We start from the raw sequence: 20,069 nt of genomic DNA, 5'->3' as shown, positions 1-20,069 counted from the left end.
TCCATACTGCCACCCTTACTGGGGGAAACAATTCTCCCTATACCTTCTATTTAGCTAGAAGAATGTAATTTGAAGTAGTTTAGAAAGGTGCGGAGTGTACAACTCTGAGCCACATCCATTCAAGCATGTATCGTGTGCCTACTGTATGTCAAGAACTTTGCTGAATATAATAAGTAAGAAAATAGCAACAAGATTGTGATGGTCAATATTATGTGTCAACCTGACTAGGCCCCAGGGTGCCCAGATTAAACATTATCTCTGGATGCTCTCTGAGGGTGTTTCTGATTGAATTTCCGTTAGAATCAACTGACTAAGTGCCCTCCCCAATGTTGGTGGGATCATCCAATCAATCTGAGGGCCTGAATAGAACAAAAAAGTAGAGGAAAGGAGAACTGGGTCTCCCGGCCTGACTGCTGGATTTGGGACAAGGCTATTCTCCTGGTTTTCAGGACTTCAGTCTTAGACTGGGACTTACATCTTCATCTCCCTGGATTCTCAGGCCTTCAGACTTGGACTGGAACTACACTATCAGCTTTCCTGGACATCCAGCTTGCAGACAACAGATCACGAGACTTGTCAGCTTCCATAATCAAGCAAACCAATCCCTTAAAATATATCGTCCCCCCCCTTTCCCCTCATTCTGTGTGTGTGTATTTCCTATTGGTTCTGTTTCTCTGGAGAACTCTAATACAAAGGTCTAACAAGAGGGCATGCAACACCTAGCAATAGCAGACATTGATAAATTCAGGAAAAAAAAAAACACAGTCTGGAGTACTCCAGGGAGAAGGAGAAGGAGAAGGACAAAGAGGAAAAAAGAAAATAGGAGGAAAATCGTAGGCACTCCTCTTTGGATATAATCCAAGTATTCATAGAAAGATGCAATACTGATCATTTTTCTTGGTACAAAATAAAAGTAGCTTTGTGTATATAATGTCACAAGATATAATAGCTCTTACTAGCAGACTGAAAAAAAACAATTTTAGACTTTATTTAAAATCCTGTTATTATCTGTTAAAATGTATTTAAATTATAAGCCAGAAATTATAATATGGTTAATAATATTAACACTAAAAGCATGCTGAATCATAAACAAGTTTTTTAAATTAATTGAAAGATACTGCTAAAGAAACCAGCAAATAAGTGTTTAATGGACATACGAGGTGATTTTTCTTCAACTGGCAATCACCTAGGTCTAAATTGAACGGATTTATAAATTATAAGAAGGCAGAATAGTCAAAGGAAGGTTTGTTCAGCAGCAGGATCAAATCATGCTGTAAGCCCTGAGGCAGTTTGCTCCTACAGGGCAAGCAACTTGTCTTTAAACATCTTTATATCCTCAGCATCTGGCACCAAGCACAAAGCAAGCCTTGGATAAAGGCTTGGATAAATATCTAGTGATCTCAACTCCTAACTTTTATTTCTCTTTCTTGCTTTGCCACCAGGTAAGAATGCAAAGGATTCAGACAGATCATACAAGGATTTTCTAGCTGTCCAAATATGTGACAAAGGTCAAAGAGGCTATTTCTTTATAATCTTAAAGTTGCAAGGAAAGACTTTCAATTAATGAAAAGCAGAATCATAAAGACAAAAATAAAATAAATATGATACAAAAATTTAAACTTCTTTATATCACACACATATAATATATATATTAACATGAATTTAAATTAAAAAAAATTATTTATATTAAAAATTATAAACAAAATTAAAATGACACTAGAATAACTTCTTCAAAACTTTTGTACTCTCAATTAAAAAGGAACACTCTAAGGTAAATACTACTGAGTGGTTTAAAACTTAAAAGAGAAACTAAAATACCTACAATTGACCCTTAAACAACATGGGTGTTAGGGGTACCAATCCCCCGCACATCAAAAACCCATGCATAACTTTTGACACCCCAAAATCTTAGCTACTAATAACCTGCTATTGAGAAGAAGCCTTACCAATAACATAAACAATCAACACATATTTGGTATGTTACATGTATTATATATTGTACTTTTACAATGAAGTAGGCTAGAGAAAAGAAAATGCTATGAAAAAAATCACATAAAAGAGAAAATACATTTACAGGACTGTACTATAAAAAATCCATGTATAAGTGGACCCACACAGGTCAAGCCTGTGTTGTTCAAGGGTCAATCGCATATGCCTATAGAACGTACAATATTTCTAGAAGGAAATACAAGTAACAGATGTTGCCTTTAAGAAGAGCAATTGAGGGGCGCCTGGGTGGCGCAGTCGGTTAAGCGTCCGACTTCAGCCAGGTCACGATCTCGCGGTCTGTGAGTTCGAGCCTCGCGTCAGGCTCTGGGCTGATGGCTCAGAGCCTGGAGCCTGTTTCCGATTCTGTGTCTCCCTCTCTCTCTGCCCCTCCCCCGTTCATGCTCTGTCTCTCTTTGTCTCAAAAATAAATAAATGTTAAAAAAAAAAAAATTTTTTTTTAAATAAAAAAAAAAAGAAGAGCAATTGAGGGGCGCCTGGGTGGCTCAGTTGGTTGAGCATCCGACTTCGGCTCAGGTCATGATCTCACAGTCTGTGAGTTCGAGCCCTGCATCGGGCTCTGTGCTGATGACTCAGAGCCTGGAGCCTGCTTCCGATTCTGTGTCTCCCTCTCTCTCTCTGCCCCTTCCCTGCTCATGCTCTGTCTCTCTCTGTCTCAAAAATAAATAAAAACATTAAAAAAAAAAAAAAAAGAAGAGCAATTGGTAGTCTGGAGTGAAAGACATTTTTCATTGTATTATACATCTTTTTTTTTAAATGTTTATTTTTTTTTTAATTTTTTTTAAGTTTATTTATTTTTGAGACAGAGAGAGACAGAGCATGAACGGGGGAGGGTCAGAGAAAGAGGGAGACACAGAATCAGAAGCAGCCTCCAGGCTTTGAGCCATCAGCCCAGAGCCCAACGCGGGGCTCGAACTCACGGACCGCGAGATCGTGACCTGAGCTGAAGTCAGACGCTTAACTGACTGAGCCACCCAGGCGCCCCATATACATCTTCTTATATAATGTTCAAGTTGTTGTCAATCCTTCAATGTATGTAAATGGGCATACATTACTCTTTTAAAAAACATAAAAACGGTACCTATATCACAGGTTCTCATGGGAGTTTATGAGTTATAGAGGCTTTTATATATATGGATATATATATATGTATATATATATATATACACACACACATACGTATATATATATATATATCCATATGTATATACACATTTAGAACTATTAATGGATAATGCTCAGCATAGTAAGCAATATATAAGTACTCAAATAGTATACTATATATAGAGTATGCATATGTCTTCCCATATCAACACAAGGAGAAAAGAAAATACTCCAAAAAATGGGCAAAGAATATGAAATATGAATTCACAAAAAAATGGTCAATAAACACATGGCAAATTTTCAGTTTCTCTAACAATCAAATGAAAATTAAAAAAAAAAATTTTTTTGGCCATACAGATTTACAATTTAAAAGGACTGAAGGGTGACTGGTGGCTCAGTTAGTTGAGAGTCCAACTCTTGGCTTTAGCTCAGGTCATGATCTTGCAGTTCATAAGATCTGTACTTTCAGCGCAGAACCTGCTTGGAATTCCCTCTCTCCCTTTCTCTCTACTTCTCTCATGATCACTCTCTCTCAAAATAAGTAAAAGTAAAATAAAAAAAATTTTTAAAGGATTGACAAAACCCATTACCAAGAGGCTAAGAGGAAACCAGCAGTCAAATGTACTGTTATATTTTTTTTTTCAATGTTTATTTATTTTTGGGACAGAGAGAGACAGAGCATGAACGGTGGAGGGGCAGAGAGAGAGGGAGACACAGAATCAGAAACAGGCTCCAGGCTCTGAGCCATCAGCCCAGAGCCTGACGCGGGGCTCGAACTCACGGACCGCGAGATCGTGACCTGACTGAAGTCGGACGCTTAACCGACTGCGCCACCCAGGCGCCCCTCAAATGTACTGTTATTGATGAGAATGTTATCTGTACATAAGCATCCACTGGCTCAACAATTCCACATCAAGGAATTTAACCTAAAGAAATATAAGACAGCTGGAAGAGGGAACAGCTTCAGTCTTCCCAATACAGGAGTGGCTAAAACACCAGTAAGAAACCTCCAATCTTTCTGGTTCAATGAACCAAAGAATAGCGTTCAGGGCAATGAGAGCCACTAAAAAGAGAGAAACCCAGAAAGGAAAGAGTCAGAAGGGCCTTCCAGATTCTGTATATAAATTCAGATCAAATTTCTGGCTGATTCCCAAACCACTCATGAGGCAGATTCTAAGTAGCCCAGGCAAAGACTAAAAGAAATGAACTGATATTTGTGTTGCTTCCCACAACAGGGAAGAGAATGTGCAGTTTGAGTTCAGCCAACTTAATTGCTTCCAAGTGACAGTACTCTTCAGAGGAACATAACAAAATTCAAACACTCTAAAACATATCATTCACAATGTGTGCAATAAATTCAAAATTACTCTAATACAAGAAAAAGGAAAACACAATCCATTTTCAAATGAAAAGACAATCAACAGAGATGATCCCTGAGATGTCCCAGATGCTGAAATTAGCAAAGATTTTGAAGCAGCAATAGGATCTAAGCTAGAGGAAAATATGCTTGTGATGAATGAAAAGACAGGAAATCTCAGTTAAGAAATCAAAACTATAAATTCTAGAAATAAAATATCTGAAAATAAAAACTCACTGGATGTACTGAATGGAGAAGAGAAGAAAAGATTAGGGAATCTGAAGGCAGATCATAAAAAATTATCTAAGGTGAAGAACAGAAAGAGGTAAAAGTTCATGAGGGCTTAGTAACACTATATACACCAACACCTTCTTTTAAGGAAAGAAGCCCACTTTAGTTGCTATCCCTTTCAAGAGTGTTTAGGGAGCAGGCAGGGAAGCCAAACATAACACATTGAAGAGAACATTCATTGCATGAGTAACCATGTAGGTGCGGGCACAAGGTCAGCTAAACCACATCAAAGATAGCTACTGTGAATAAATAGTGCATTATAAAGTCCCTTTTGACTATGAAGGGTCTGTGTAGCTGGACAATAGTATATCTCCCTCCCTACTCTTCCTCCAATAGTTTAAAGTTTTCAGAGATTTCATATGCAGCCTCTCTGATTTTGATTCTCATTACAGTATCATAAAAAAGGGTAGAAAACATAAAAAAGGGTAGAAAAAAGGTAGAAAACATCTCTTTTCAGATGGAACATATAGGAACTTGCTGAGGTTATAGGGTTACTGGAAATACTGACTGTCCTATGCTTTTGTCTCTAATCTCTGTACCCTTTCCTTCCTTTAAAATCCAAAATGATGGGTCCAATTAGAATAAAATAAGTGAAAAAAATTCCAGTTTTGTCTTTGTTTCATCTCAAATCCTAAATCAGGGACCATCTTCTGAGCAACTTTTTGAAGCCAGATTATAATTTAATCCCAGCAAATAAAAAGAATTGAATGTAACAGCCTTTGCATTCCTTCTTTTTAGCTTTTTTTTAGACAACACAATCACAACCTAAAAGAGCATCTGAAAAGCAAAGATGTTAGTTAGTCTGAGGTTCCTCTGTCTAGTTTACCTCTAACCCTGACCTACCCTGAGGCACTGAGTCAGCCATGTTCTTTGGCATAAAGAGATGAGACAGTAGCAAATAAAAATGGAAGGGAAGAGCATAACATATAAAGAAGCTGAATCACTATGTTGTACACCTGAAACTAACGTAACACTGTGGGTCAACTACACTCAAATTAAAAAAAAAAAAAATTTAATGGAAAGCAAAAAAACTAGAAAGAGAAGGAAAGGGGGAAAATTGCCAACGTTTTAAATAAGAAACTCATTTCTTTTCAGTGACAAGTAGAACTTACATTTGAATAGAACTTTTAATATTTTTTCAAAGCATCTTCACATCTATTATTGCCAGTCTGCCCTCTTAACTCAAAGAAAGAAGCAAAGAATGTACAAATAATAGTATTTCATCTGACAAAAAAAATCAGTGGGCTGGGAAGTCCAACTTCTTTATGGGATTCAAGGTGCTTTAAGCTTTTTAATTTGAAAAATGTAGAATGATAAAATGTTAAAAATGTAAAATTCTTCAAAATAGGATTGGTTTCCTCACCTGAAACTGACATGCACATTTCAAACCATCTCCATCTTCTTTACAGACTCCTCCATATTTACATGACGATTCATCACAAACTCTTACATCAGACTCCCTCACATTTAATTCTGAAAAAGAGAAAAAAAATGTTTCATATGTCTTTTTGTATCCAAATGTCCATATATAAAAGAAAAAAAACCTTAAAATGTGTTCATCGTCTCATTCACAGTGTAACAAGACATAACATACGAAAAGCAAGGACACAAAATGTCCAAAATTCCCCAAAGAGAACCTTGCATAATAATATGCCTAATAAGCAACCCAAACCAAAATAAAACTCAAAATTTCAGATTTCACAGAATTCCCAAAGGTAAATCTCAGAATTTTTCTAGTTGGCTACCAACAGCTTAAGACAGTTTTCTTAGCATTGTCTTAATATCTTAGATTATTTTTTAATAGGTTTTTAAAAACTAATCTCTACACCCAATGTGGGGCTTAAACTCATGACCCCCAGATCAAGAGTAACATGCCCTAACGGCTAAGCCAGCCAGGCACTCCCTTAGATCATTTTTCTAGTGATTAAGTTACTTTTAAGGAGAATAAGAATAAGTAGAAGAAATCTTAATTCTTTTGGTACCTAAATAAATTTCAGGTGAACATAATTCATTCTAGACCAACTAATTTAATTAGAAAAGAATTCTAAAGTAAACCTGAATATCATACAATTGATATATATGGAGCATTTATGTGCACAGAATTAAAAAGACTAAAAATCTCACTCTTAAAAAAAATTTTTTTTTCAACGTTTATTTTTCTGGGACAGAGAGAGACAGAGCATGAACGGGGGAGGGGCAGAGAGAGAGGAGACACAGAATCGGAAACAGGCTCCAGGCTCTGAGCCATCAGCCCAGAGCCTGACGCGGGGCTCGAACTCACGGACCGTGAGATCGTGACCTGGCTGAAGTCGGATGCTTAACCGACTGCGCCACCCAGGCGCCCCTAAAATTTTTTAATGACTTAATTTCACTCTACCACAGGAAGTAGCTCCAATCAACAATACTAGCATTCTGTGGCCATTTTGCTCCTGCTCCAAGACCATCGGTCTTGCTCTGGAACTATCAAATTAAGCTACCTAGAATCATATGGAAGTAAGTAAAAACCACTATAATGCAATTTTTATATTCTATTAGGAATGAGACATACAACAACAAACAACAAACAATAAAATTATAGCAACAATAACAAATAATAAATAAATGATTATTTTGAAAACCCATTCCATTGTACAGGTAAAGAAAGAAGTCTGGGAGCAGGATGGCCTAAAGTAGCTTCTGACTCTGTCACTCAGTAACTGAGGGACCCTGGGAAGGGCACAAGGTCTCCTGAACCTCTAGATCATGATGAAGTCTTGGCAAACAGATCTCAGGGAGCATTTCTCCAGCATTCCCCCTTCCTCCATTGTTTTCTATTTCTATATTTCAAAGCAGGACTCAGTGGACTCAGAGACACAGAGTCCAGGGTCTCTGTATCTAATGGCATCTGTCCTGGTGATATTTCATTGGATTTCTCTGCCCCGTTTGTTCTCACTGCTCTGCAATGGCGTCTTGGGTGTCCTACTCCTCAGAACTGACCCTCCAAGGAACTGGCAGTCAAGTACCTAAATACCCAAGGAGTCCACAGTACTTATCTGAATAACCACTCTCAACCAAGCACTGCACACTAGGTTAAGTATACATCTATGTAACTATAGGTTACAAAACTTTTTTCTTTTCCTTAAATGAAACTTACATGTTTAAAAAAGACATGAGCTGAAACTTAAAACAACAGGAAACTACTAGAGCTATTTTGTTGTTCTCACTGTTTCACAAACTATTTCAGGCACAGATGATCATCTTTTAACTCCTTTCACCTTGGCTATCTGGCTATGGAGGCTCTATGTTCTTGGTTCCCCTCATCTCCCAATTTTTGCTTACTCATCCTTCTCCTCCTTGATGACTTGCATTTGTACTTGAGACTCAATCCTAAGTGTGGGGCTTGCTTTTTTTCTATATACCTTCATTCCTACTGGGAATTCGCACAAGGTGCCGTTCCAAATACACTCTAATGTACATCCTGAAACCCAAGGAAGATTAACTAAATATTAATAAAGAACCGCTTTGGAGAAGAGGATAACAATGCATAATATTTTTGTTCAACTACAGGCTTAGTCAATTTTACGGGCCATAGAAATAAAAAGAATTGTACAATTTGAGAAATAAAATTGAGTGCATTTCTCCTCCTTTTCTTTGTAGCCTTAAAGTTCACACTGGGTTCCAATACAATCAGACATATAAAACAGGGATAATTTTTTTTTTGGGGGGGGGAATCAAGATCATGGTCTGAGTAGCTCTGACTTGCTACTTGGGCTTGAGAATCTTTGAGGTATGTTTTACTTATTGCATTTTAAAAGTACAATGGCAGTGAGGTGCCTGGGTGGCTCAGTCAGTTGAGCATCCAACTCTTGATTTCAGCTCAGGTCATGATCCCAGGGTTGTGGGATCCAGCCCCGCACCAGGTTCTACACTGAGCATGAAGCCTGCGTGAGATTCTCTTTCTCTTTTACTCTGCCCCTCTCCCCACCCACCCCACAAATAAATAAATAAAATTATACAATGGCCTTGAAATCTAGAACCTAAACAATCCCTGATACTAAGATTCACACATCTCTGGAGACTGAGGATTGTTCAAAGCATATATTTGTTTGGGCATCTGGGTGGCTCAGTCGGTTTAGTGCCCGACTTCGACTCAGGTCATGCTCTCACAGTTAGTGAGTTTGAGCCCCACGACAGGCTCTGTGCAGACAGCTGGAGCCTGGAGCCTGCTTCAGATTCTGTGTCTTCCTCTCTTTCTGCTCCTCCCCCTCTCATGCTCTGTCTCTTTCTCTCAAAAAAAATAAACATTAAAAAAAATTTTTTTCGGGGCGCCTGGGTGGCGCAGTCGGTTAAGCGTCCGACTTCAGCCAGGTCACGATCTCGCGGTCCGCAAGTTCGAGCCCCGCGTCGGGCTCTGGGCTGATGGCTCAGAGCCTGGAGCCTGTTTCTGATTCTGTGTCTCCCTCTCTCTGCCCCTCCCCCGTTCATGCTCTGTCTCTCTCTGTCCCAAAAATAAATAAACGTTAAAAAAAAAAAAAAAAAATTTAAAAAAAAAAAAAATTTTTTTCAAAGCATCTATTTGCATGAAGGACTAAGAAACATTTTAAGACAATTATCATCCTTACTAAAGAGAGGCAGAAAAGCTTGGTTCAATAAACAGAGCTTGAACAGGAGGAGTGGTCCTGTGCACAAGATGGTGTCTATCACTTGGACTACTCCCCCAGCCCAGCCCCAAGAACTCAACATAACAGAGGAGCTACAGTGAGAAACTAAATAGCAGCTTTCGCTAAAAGCTCTGAAACAACAAGGTATAAAGAGTTCTGCTTTGATGTCCACCCAACAAGACAGAATAGCGGGGGAGAAAAAAGGCTGGGACACCTCAAAAGCCCCAGCATCAGCACCACACCTGGCAGGATGGCACAAAGCCAAGGAGATAATCAGGCGTAGAGATACACCTCTGATATCTAGGGGCAGCAAACATGGCAGGAGGAAAAAGATGTGCCATGTGGCAGTAGCCAGAATACATTAGTGAGCCCACATGAAACACCCTTTGGTGATTCCAAGAATAAACCTGGAGGGAGAGCAATCTGGGGAAGCTAGAGGTTCCACATTAATAGGTAAGGGCAAAAGTCATGAAATTCTGATTACACTGGCTATTAGTCATGTTTCATTTTATGCCTACCCTGTTATTAAATTCATGGTATTTTTGTGTGTATTAATGCGTTAAATGTGATTATTTAGTTGATCCAGGAAACAAGTATCTACTATATATCTATTACTATGCTAAGAAATTGGGGCACACAAAAATATTAACAGGGAGCCTGTGATCTTGCTAACGTATGGAACAATTACTAATGCGTTCAATATAGTCTATAAGGAGAAAATGCTGTTGTACAGGCTATAATTGCTCTAGGAGTTTCAAGAAGTAGGAGATAAAGGGCCACCTGACTGGCTCAGTCAGAAGAGCATCTAACTCTTGATATCGGGGTTTTGCGTTCAAGCCTCACATGGGGTATAGAGATCACTTAAATAAAAATATAAAAAATAAACTTCTACAAAAAGAAGTGGATAAAAATGGATTTGAGGCAGAGGATGCAGGGTCAAAGATGTCAAGACTTGCACTGACTTTGAAAAATCAGTAAGACTTTTTTGCTGATTATAAAACACAGGATTTAGGGGCGCCTGGGTGGCTCAGTCGGTTAGGCGTCCGACTTCGGCTCAGGTCGCGATCTCGCGGTCCGTGAGTTCGAGCCCTGCATCGGGCTCTGTGCTGACTGCTCAGAGCCTGGAGCCTGTTTCAGATTCTGTGTCTCCCTTTCTCTCTGACCCTCCCCCATTCATGCTCTGTCTCTCTCTGTCTCAAAAATAAACGTTAAAAAAAAAAAAAAACCACAGGATTTAAAAAAAAAAACAAAAAAACAGGGGTACCTGCGTGGCTCAGTTAAGCATCTGATTTCAGTTCAGGTCATGAGCTTGTGGTTCATGAGTTTGAGCCCCGCATTGGGCTCTGTGCTGACAGTGCAGAGCCTGCTTGGGATATTCTCTCTTTCTTTCTTTCTCTCTTTCTCTCTCTCTCTCCCCCCCGCCTTTCTTTCTGTCCCTCCCCCACTAGTGTGTGCACTCTCTCTCTCTCTCAAGATAAATAAACTTAAAAAAAAAAACAATACAGGATCATTACACAGAATTTAGAAACAACATTTAAAAATAAAGAATGTTTTCGGGGCGCCTAGGTGGCTCAGTCAATTGAGCATCTGACTTAGGCTCAGGTCGTGATCTTGCAGTTTGTGAGTTCGAGCCCCATGTCAGGCTCTGTGCTGACAGCTCGGAGCCTGGAGCCTCCTGAGGATTCTGTGTCTCCCTCTCTCTCTCTGCCCTTCCCCCACTTGCACTCTGTGTGTCTCTCTCTCCATCTCAAAAATAAACATTTAAAAAAAATTTTTTTAATAAATAATGTTTTAATTGCCCACACCATACAATACTGAAATAGAATGTTCTTATCTAGGAAAACAATATAAGTGAAAGTAGAGACACAAATAAATAAACCATACACATAAATATGAATACCAGCGGTTCCCAAACCATGGTCCTTATGAAAACTGCTCTCTTAGATTACACTGTACCTTAAATATACATTTAATGTACATTAAAATCAAGTAAGAGTTTCATTTTCTCATTTGCAAGGGGAAAAAAGTCAATGGAAAGAATTTTCTCATTTTAAAAGTTTTTCACATATTTCTTAAACCTTCAATATCTGAGATTACTTCCTTGATAGTTGTCAACAAAACCAATGTTCCTCAAATAAATAAAGAATATTAATAAACAAAACTCCAACAGTGTTTTATGAGAACACAAGCTCATGAATGTACATTTTAAGTTGTTTTGTTATTGTGGCAGTCACAGCTAATTACCTACCCTGGATCTACTCTTACTTTGTAAAAGAACCCCAACTTTGTTCAAGGAAGCAAGATGCTCAGCTAAATAATCTGTATATCCCAGATCCCCTTGCAATGTACCATAGTTCCATATGTAAGCACTGTCCCTTCCTCCTTCATTCTTCCATTCTTTGTCCTGCCTGGAGAGTAAAACCCTTGCCTAAGATTGTAGCAGCCATCTTACATATATGATGATGAAAGCTACAAGCTAAAGATGGTAGACCAGAAGGACAGGAGCAAGAGTGTGGAAAGAGAGAATTATAAAATCACCACACCTCCCCTGGATTTCACCCATCCAGACTTACTGTCATAGGAAATAAACACATAAATAAATAAAGCCCTTATCATTTAAGCCACCATTGGTCAGGTCACTGATACATGTAGTAAAACATAATCCTGACATAACGACTGCATATAAATTTAATTAAGATAGATATTTCTAAGCCAAAACCTTAAATAATTTGGTGGTACATTCCAGTCCACATGATAAAATTAATTTATCATGAACATGACTTCCTGCTATTCCAATTTCTATCACAAATTTGAGAACCAATGCCTTAGCTCAAACTCAGTACAGAAGGAATTCTATTTTGGGATCATCTTCTGAATTTTACTTCTTTTCAAGTATTCTGTACAATACCAGGCATCAAGAGGGCACTCTACTACCTGTCAATGATGATGATGATTACATAGCTGCCTTCCTGAACCCAAAATGGAAATTCAGCAAAATAGATGAGCCATTACTAAGGCCCTCAAAAATCAATTCTCCAAACAGAAATATTTTACACAAAGAAGCACTCAGAAAAGTGGCTCAAAACAAAAATATTTTGCTCTGGTTCCAAATGTGCCCATCACACAATTCTCTAAATGTAAAACTTCTCTCAGAAAAACAAAGAAAGAAACAAAAAGTCTGTCTCAATTTTCATTAAGATCTCAAAGCTGGGAAACCATAAACACTAGAGAAAGGAACCCTACTCACTCTGAACCTGAGCAGCCAAAATCCCCAACTTTTGGCAGCACTAACTAGGTTCAGGTTACAGTTCAAAATGGACCCCTTAGAGGGCACCTGGGTAGCTCAGTTGGTTGAGCATCCAACTTCAGCTCAGGTCATGATCTCACAGCTCGTGGGCTCCCTGTCAGGCTCTGTGCTGACAGCTCAGAGCCTGGAGCCTGCTTCAGATTCTGTGTCTCCCCCTCTCTCTGCCCCTCCCCTGCTCATGCTCTATCTCTCTCTGTCTCTCAAAAATAAATAAATGTAAAAAAAATTTTTTTAATTAAAAAATGGACCCCCTTAGCCCTCCAGAATGATAGGACTTTTCTACCACCACTCCATTAAACAGAAGGGAATTTTATAAGATAGCTAACGCCAATGGAGAGCCAAAAGTGAACAAACCTTGCAAGATGTTACAATAGAATTCAGGGCTTCTCAACCTCAGTACTACTGACATCTTGGGGAAGATAATTCTTTGATGCATGGGGCTATCCTGTTCACTGGAGGATGTTTAGCAACATTTCTGCCCTCTACCCACTAGATACCAGCAGGACTATCCCAGCTGTAACAACCAAAAATGTCTTCAGACATTATCAAATGTCCACTGGGGAGAAAATTACCATCCACTGAGAACCACTATCAAAGATGACCAAAGCCTTGATTAAAGGCTTTATGTTTCATTCTCTTCACTATAAAGAAAGTTAAGTCAAATAAGCAGCAATCTCCAAGACCTCTGCACATTACCATGGGTATTTTTTTTTTATATTAAATATATTGCCAAATTGGTTTCCATACAACATTCAGTGCTCATCCCAACAAGTGCCCTCCTCAGTGCCCATCACCCACTTTCCACTCTCCCCCCACTCCCACCAACCCTCAGTTTGTTCTCAGTACTTAACAGTCTCTTATGGTTTGCCTCCCTCCCTCTCTGTAACTTTTTTCCCCTTCCCCTCCCCCCATAGTCTTCTGTTATATTTCTCAGGATCTACATATGAGTGAAAACATATGGTTATCTGTCTTTCTCTGCCTGACTTATTTCACTTAGCTGAATACCCTCCAGTTCCATCCACGCTGCTGCAAATGGCCAGATTTCATTCTTTCTCATTGACCATGGCTATTTTTCATTTCAATAGAGGGACCTAAATATATTGCCTCCAGGGACACCGGGTGGCTCAGTCAGTTTAGCGTCCAACTTTGGCTCAGGTCATGATATCATGATTCGTGGATTCAAGCCCCACATCCAGCTCTATGCTGTCAATGCAAAGCCCGCTTCAGATCCTCTTATCCCACTCTCCCTTGGCCCCTCCCCTGCTGCATACACTCTCTCAAAAATAAATAAAACATTAATAAAATTAAAATTTAAAAAGTGATAAATGTATGTATATTTTTAGGTTCACATAAAATGCTACACACATTTATAAATCATTTTTGTGACTCCCATCTTAAATGACTTTCTTTTTTTTTTTTTTTTAACTTTGATTTATTATTGAGAGACAGAGCATGAGCATGAGCATGGGAGGGGCAGAGAGAGAGGGAGACACAGAATCTGAAGCAGGCTCCAGGCTCTGAGCTGTCAGCACACAGCCTAACGCAGGGCTCGAACCCACGAACTGTGAGATCATGACCTGAGCTGAAGTCGGACACTTAACCAACTGGGCCACCCAGGCGCCCCTTAAATGACTTTCTTGATTAACCAACTAACTTACAAGAATCTTAAGGCACCAGGACAAGAGGATTCCTACTATGTATAAAAATGTCCTGCCCTTAGCCATCCCACTGTGTCCTGTCTTGCTTCTTTTCTCTGAGCATTCTCATCTCACTTACACCACTTCAAGTCTTCAAACCTACTTTTCCCCAACCTTATTAAAGCCATCTCACCTGTCACTGCCAGTCCTCAGAGCACTGCAGGGGGAACGTCCTATAATGAATGCAAAGTACTCATCAACATGCGGGAATCTTTAGTTCATCTCCAGTTAATTTCTTATTGACTCCCTACAGGACATGTTGAAACTCTTTATCTTGTTCTTCTTAAGAATAACCTCATTTCAAGGGGTTTATACACATGTCTATATGTTAACAGTGTTCGAGAAAACCTTCGCCCCCCCCCTTTTTTTTTTTTTTTTAGAAAAACACACCAATCCAATCTGACTAGACATCCTGCTGGATGGTTTCACTCCCAAAACAAGGCAGGCATGTTCCTGACCCTGTATCCAACTGTTGATGAGAAAGTCTCTGACAAAGTCCACAATATCCACACTGAAAACAGCAGAAATATTTGAAATATTTAAATATTTAAAACACCCTACACCAGGAAGTGGTGTGGTACAGCCATGGAATATTATAGAGCTATTTAAAAGGCTGCATATATTATGTGGCACTATGGAAATATGCTTATAAATGTCAAGTGAAAAAGCAGAAGACAACACGTGGACCATAATTGTGTAAAAAACACACATAGGAAAACCCAGGCAGAAAAAACCAAAATGGTAAAGGTACTGTCTTTATACCAGTGGAGCAATAGATTATTTTCCCTTCTTTTTAAGTTTCTATATTGGTTATACTTAATAGGGAAAAAACTCAATGTGATTCCAAACACAGCCCCAAAGAGAGGTTGCCTATATAATGGACAAAGCACTAGTTTGTATGTCAACAAGGGCCAGGTTCACATGCTAGCTCTTCACCTCTTAGAATAATAACACCTTCTCTTTCCTAGATATTATAATGATAGATATGTACTAAAAAGCAACAATGCCTAGAACAAGTAGGTAAACAACAAAAAATGTTCTGTCTTTCTTTCTCCAGACCAATCTAAGGAACACCTTTAATGACACAAATCACTGAAAATACATTTCAGGGTAAAAATCAAACAGTAAGTTTAGTAAGTGATGGCTTTTGTCCAAGCAAATAAGATGAATTAGGAATTAAACTCTCTTCAACTTGTTTATTAAATTAACCATATTATATTAGTTATCCCCTATGATAAAGATATAAGAGGGAAAATAAACTTAGTATTTCATGATACAAATCCAAAAGTAGTTTACATTAATATTAAAAAGCACTAACAGTAGAGATGACTAAAACTTCTCTAAGCTATATTTAACAAAAAAAATTTTACATATGCCACCCAATTAATTGACTCTGATATTTTTCATCCCATTCTACACACTACTGCCAAACTACCCTTTGTTAAGCACCACTTTGAAAGTGTCAATCCTCCACCCAACACCTAAAATCATTCCCTGCTGCCTCAATTCTAAATGCCTCTGCTTCTGGCAATGATGGGAAGGACTGTCTATTGCAGGATCAGAAAGAACAAAAAATCCAGATCTCAAGCTGGGTATTAGATACTCAGGGTCTTCCCAGCCCTACCCAGTACTAACCACAGATCCCAAACTGCAATACTCTCTCCTATTCCTTTTTCTGACTAGCTTGGCAAACTTGTGTGAGTTTTCCCTCTTGTGGATCTAAAAACTATTACATTGTAGTTATTAAAAAAGAATGATGAAGAATCTCCCTATTTCCTGACATAACACAGTAAATTTTTCTTAAAGGCAGACTTTTTAAAATGTATGTCACAAACTAATTTACAATGCCTATATACAAAAATCTGAAAGGTATATACATGTAAATACAAGCCACAGTTATCACTTGGTGGAATTTGAACTTTCTTCTTTATTCTGTATTTTTCTGAATTGTCTGAGTTTCAGAATGAACTTGTATTACTTTTTAAATCAGACAAAAGAGGGGCATCTGGGTGGCTCGGTTGGTTAAGCGTCCCGCTCTTGACCTTGGCTCAGGTCATGATCTCACTGTTGGTGAGTTTGAGCCTCACATCGGGCTCTGCACTGACAGCATGGAGCAACAGCGTGGAGCCTGCTTAGGATTCTCGTCTCCTTTCTCTCTGCCCCTCCCCCACTCGTACTCATGTGTGCTTGAGCGCTCACTCTCTCTCTCTCAAAATAAACTTTAAAAAAATTAACCAGATAAAACAAATATATGCACGTAAGACTCTTGAAAAATTATGTTAAGTGAACAAAGCCAGGCACATAGGGCCACATGTTGTATGATTCCATTTATATGAAACGTCCAGAATAAGTAAATCCATACAGACACGAAGTCTCTACATGGTTGCAGAGGATGGGGGCAGAGAGGTGTTGGGGTTGACTGTTAATAGGCATGGAAATTCTTTTTGGGGTGATGGAAATGTTCTATAATTACAGAGTAGATAGTAGTGATGGTTACACAACATATTAAATATGTTAAAAACCACTGAATTGGGACACCTGGGTGGCTCAGTCAGTTAAGCCTCCAACTTCAGCTCAGGTCATGATCCCACAGTTCATGGGTTCAAGCCCCATGTCGGGCTCTGTGCTGACGGCATGGAACCTGGAGCCTGCTTCGGATTCTGTGTCTCCCTCTCTCTCCACCTCTCCCTCATTCAATCTGTCTCTCTCTCTCTCTCAAAAAAAAAAAAAAACAAACCACTGAATTGTATACTTCAAAACTTTAAGTTTTGTGAATTATATTTCAATAAAAAACAAAAATAATTTTTATAATCAGATAAAACAATCTTATTAAATTGTGAAAAAAAAATGAAACAAACAGAAATGAACAGGGATTATAATTTGATGTTTAAGAAACGGACCCTAGGACCCACCGCCAAGATCAGTACCCTGGCTCTACACTTATCAGCTCTGTAACCTTAGTAATTTACCACTCTCTACCTCTATTCTCTCATCTGTAAAATGGGGATAATAAAAGTACCTATCTCATAATGTTGGCAAAGAATTAAATAAAGATATGGAAAGCACCCAAAGCAGTGCATGACACATCATAAGTGCTATACTGTTAGCTTTTTTTTGTTTGTTTTTTAATTTTTTACACCATTGCTGGAGAAGGTACGGAAAATGAGCGCTCAAACCAACTATAAGAGTGTAAATTGGGGGCACCTGGGTGGCTCAGTTGGTTGAGCGTCCGACTTTGGCTCAGGTCATGATCTCATGGTTCATGGGTTCAAGGCCCGCGTGGGGCTCTGTGCTGACAGCTCAGAGCCTGGAGCCTGCTACAGATTCTGTGTCTCCCTCTCTCTCTGCCTGCCATGCTTGTGTGCACTCTCTCTCTCTCTCTCTCAAAGGTAAACATTAAAAAAAAAATTTTTTTTAAGTGTGAATTGGTAGAACCTCTCACAGAATAATGCGGCAATAAACAATGAAGTTTTAATAATCTTTACCCTTTAACTAAACAATTCTATTTCTAGGAAATTATAACAGGGATAGAAGAAAAACATACAAAAATGAATGCATAGGTGATTGTTAACAGCAGCATTTTTTATAACAGCAAAGTAGAAAACCGCTTAAGCATCCATCTGTTGGAAATTAGTTAAATAAACTATCAATGAAATACTACGTGGCCATTAAGGTAGATACTAGAAACATATACACTGATATCCAAAGACCAAGATCCACTGTGAAGTGAAGAAAAGCAGGTTGTAAAACTATACAGAGCTATAATCCAATTTAGATTTTACAACATGTACATGTTTACATATGTATTTTAAGATTTTTGTAGGTACAATTAACACATTTCCTCCATCAAAGTTTTTTTATCAATAAATATCAATAAATAAATCTAAACACAACAATATCCCCCTCTGGCTCAATTTTCAACCACTATTCCTTAGTGTCTACAACACTAAGTGGAATAGGCAGTAACCAGAATCCAGGGAAGTCACCCACAAAGACAAAAATCTATAAAACATGCTAAAAGTTGGCACTGGGGAATCTGACATTATTTTAAAAGTGCATTTAAAAAAGACTTCACAAAACTCTGCTGCATTAAGAAGAGTTCCAGACTTGGAGTTCCAATTATTTGATAAAATAACTATATGATATTGGCCAAGCACTAAATAAATCTCGTTCACAAATCTCGGTTCCCTTAAGTGAAAATGGGTATTAACAATCCCTCATTGGATTGCAAGGAGTAAATGAGATCTTTACAAAAGAGAAATGGAAACTATACAGGATACTTTTCCTCTTTAGGTGAAACAACCAAAACCAAAACTTTTTTTTTTTAAACATTTTTTTAGCTTTTATTTTAGAGAAAGAGAGTGTGGGGGGGTGGGGGGGAGAGGGGCAGAGGGAAAGAATCTTAAGCAGGCTCCGCGCTCAGCATCACCCTGGGATCACGACCTGAGTCAAAATCACGAGTCAGATGCTCAACAGACTGAGATACCCAAGCGCTGAACCAAAACTTTAAAACGACACAATCACAACCTTAAAATTCAAAAAACTGTTGTAAAATAGTGAAGAATTAAAAACACACACACACACAGGGGCACGTAAGAGGCTCAGCCGGTTAAGTGTCCAACTTCGGCTCAAATCATGATCTCACGAGTTCATGAGTTTGAGCCCTGCATTGGGTGGTCAGCACAGAGCCCGCTTTGGATCCTCTGTCCCCCTATCCCTGCACTCTCTCTTTCAAAAGTAAATTAAAAATAAATATATTTTTTAAAAAGAAATGATAATTTAAAAATTAAATAAATAATTTACAAAATTAAAAAACACACACACACAACTAGGTCTAATTGTAATTAGGAAATGCTTATGATCTGAACTTGAAGAAGGGAACAATAATGGTAAACACACAGCACCACCTAAAAAAATACCTTAAACCACTTCAAAGAAAAAAAGTATGAAAAACCAAACACAGGACACTAAACACAGACTAAAGTGTCTCGTGAACAATGGGGAATCTAAACATATCATTTAGGGTATAAACCGAACTGATAAAGAAATATCAGCAGTTTAGACATGGATAGATATCTATTTAGATAATACTTGCAAAGCAGTATTAGATGAAAGCTGACCATGCAAAATAAACTGAACTTAAAAATTCGAAAAGGTGATCCGACCTGTGAACAAGATCTCCAGATTAACATAAAAATGGCAAAGCAAATAGGGGAAATCGAGAGAAAAGTTCAAATTTTTTCTGGTATAAAATGAAACAATTTCAGTATAAACATTAAAATATTATACAGGAGAATGGCAATCATCACAGATTTCTTCTTTATATCTTTCCGTATTCCTCATGTGTTTAACATCCAATAAATGCTGCCTTTGTAACAACAACAGCAACAAAAAAGATGGGTTTTTCTTTCTTTTTAACCATGGAAAAGAAAACTCAGAATATCTGCACAAAAATAAGAGAAATGGAGCTATGGTTGAAAACATAATACCTGTCAAAGTTTCTGAAGGCAGAAGAATGTATTAAGAACTTCAGAACCTGAAATGACTTTTCAAAAAATGATGAAACAGCTGAGCCATGAAAAATACATGACACCTGTAAAAAAGAAATATATTCAAATAGTAACAAAGGATTAACAGTAAAGCATCTAATAAACTAAAAGCAAATA

At 38.2% G+C, this 20,069-nt stretch overlaps 1 protein-coding gene across 2 annotated transcripts in view; it reads right to left on the bottom strand.

Annotated features, from left to right (window-relative positions):
• The window catches only part of TMEFF1 (transmembrane protein with EGF like and two follistatin like domains 1), an 81,475-nt gene that overhangs the window by 53,016 nt on the left and 8,390 nt on the right, over nucleotides 1-20,069 (bottom strand). For both annotated transcript variants that reach the window (XM_045470349.1, XM_045470350.1), the window contains exon 2: nucleotides 6,123-6,232. In XM_045470349.1, coding sequence (XP_045326305.1) covers nucleotides 6,123-6,232 — 110 coding nt within the window. The remainder of the gene's footprint in view (nucleotides 1-6,122; nucleotides 6,233-20,069) is intronic.

This window comes from Leopardus geoffroyi, chromosome D4, assembly GCF_018350155.1.
Source record: "Leopardus geoffroyi isolate Oge1 chromosome D4, O.geoffroyi_Oge1_pat1.0, whole genome shotgun sequence".
In the NCBI taxonomy this organism is placed as follows: Eukaryota; Metazoa; Chordata; class Mammalia; order Carnivora; family Felidae; genus Leopardus; species Leopardus geoffroyi.
This window is presented reverse-complemented; position numbering and strand designations above follow the sequence as displayed.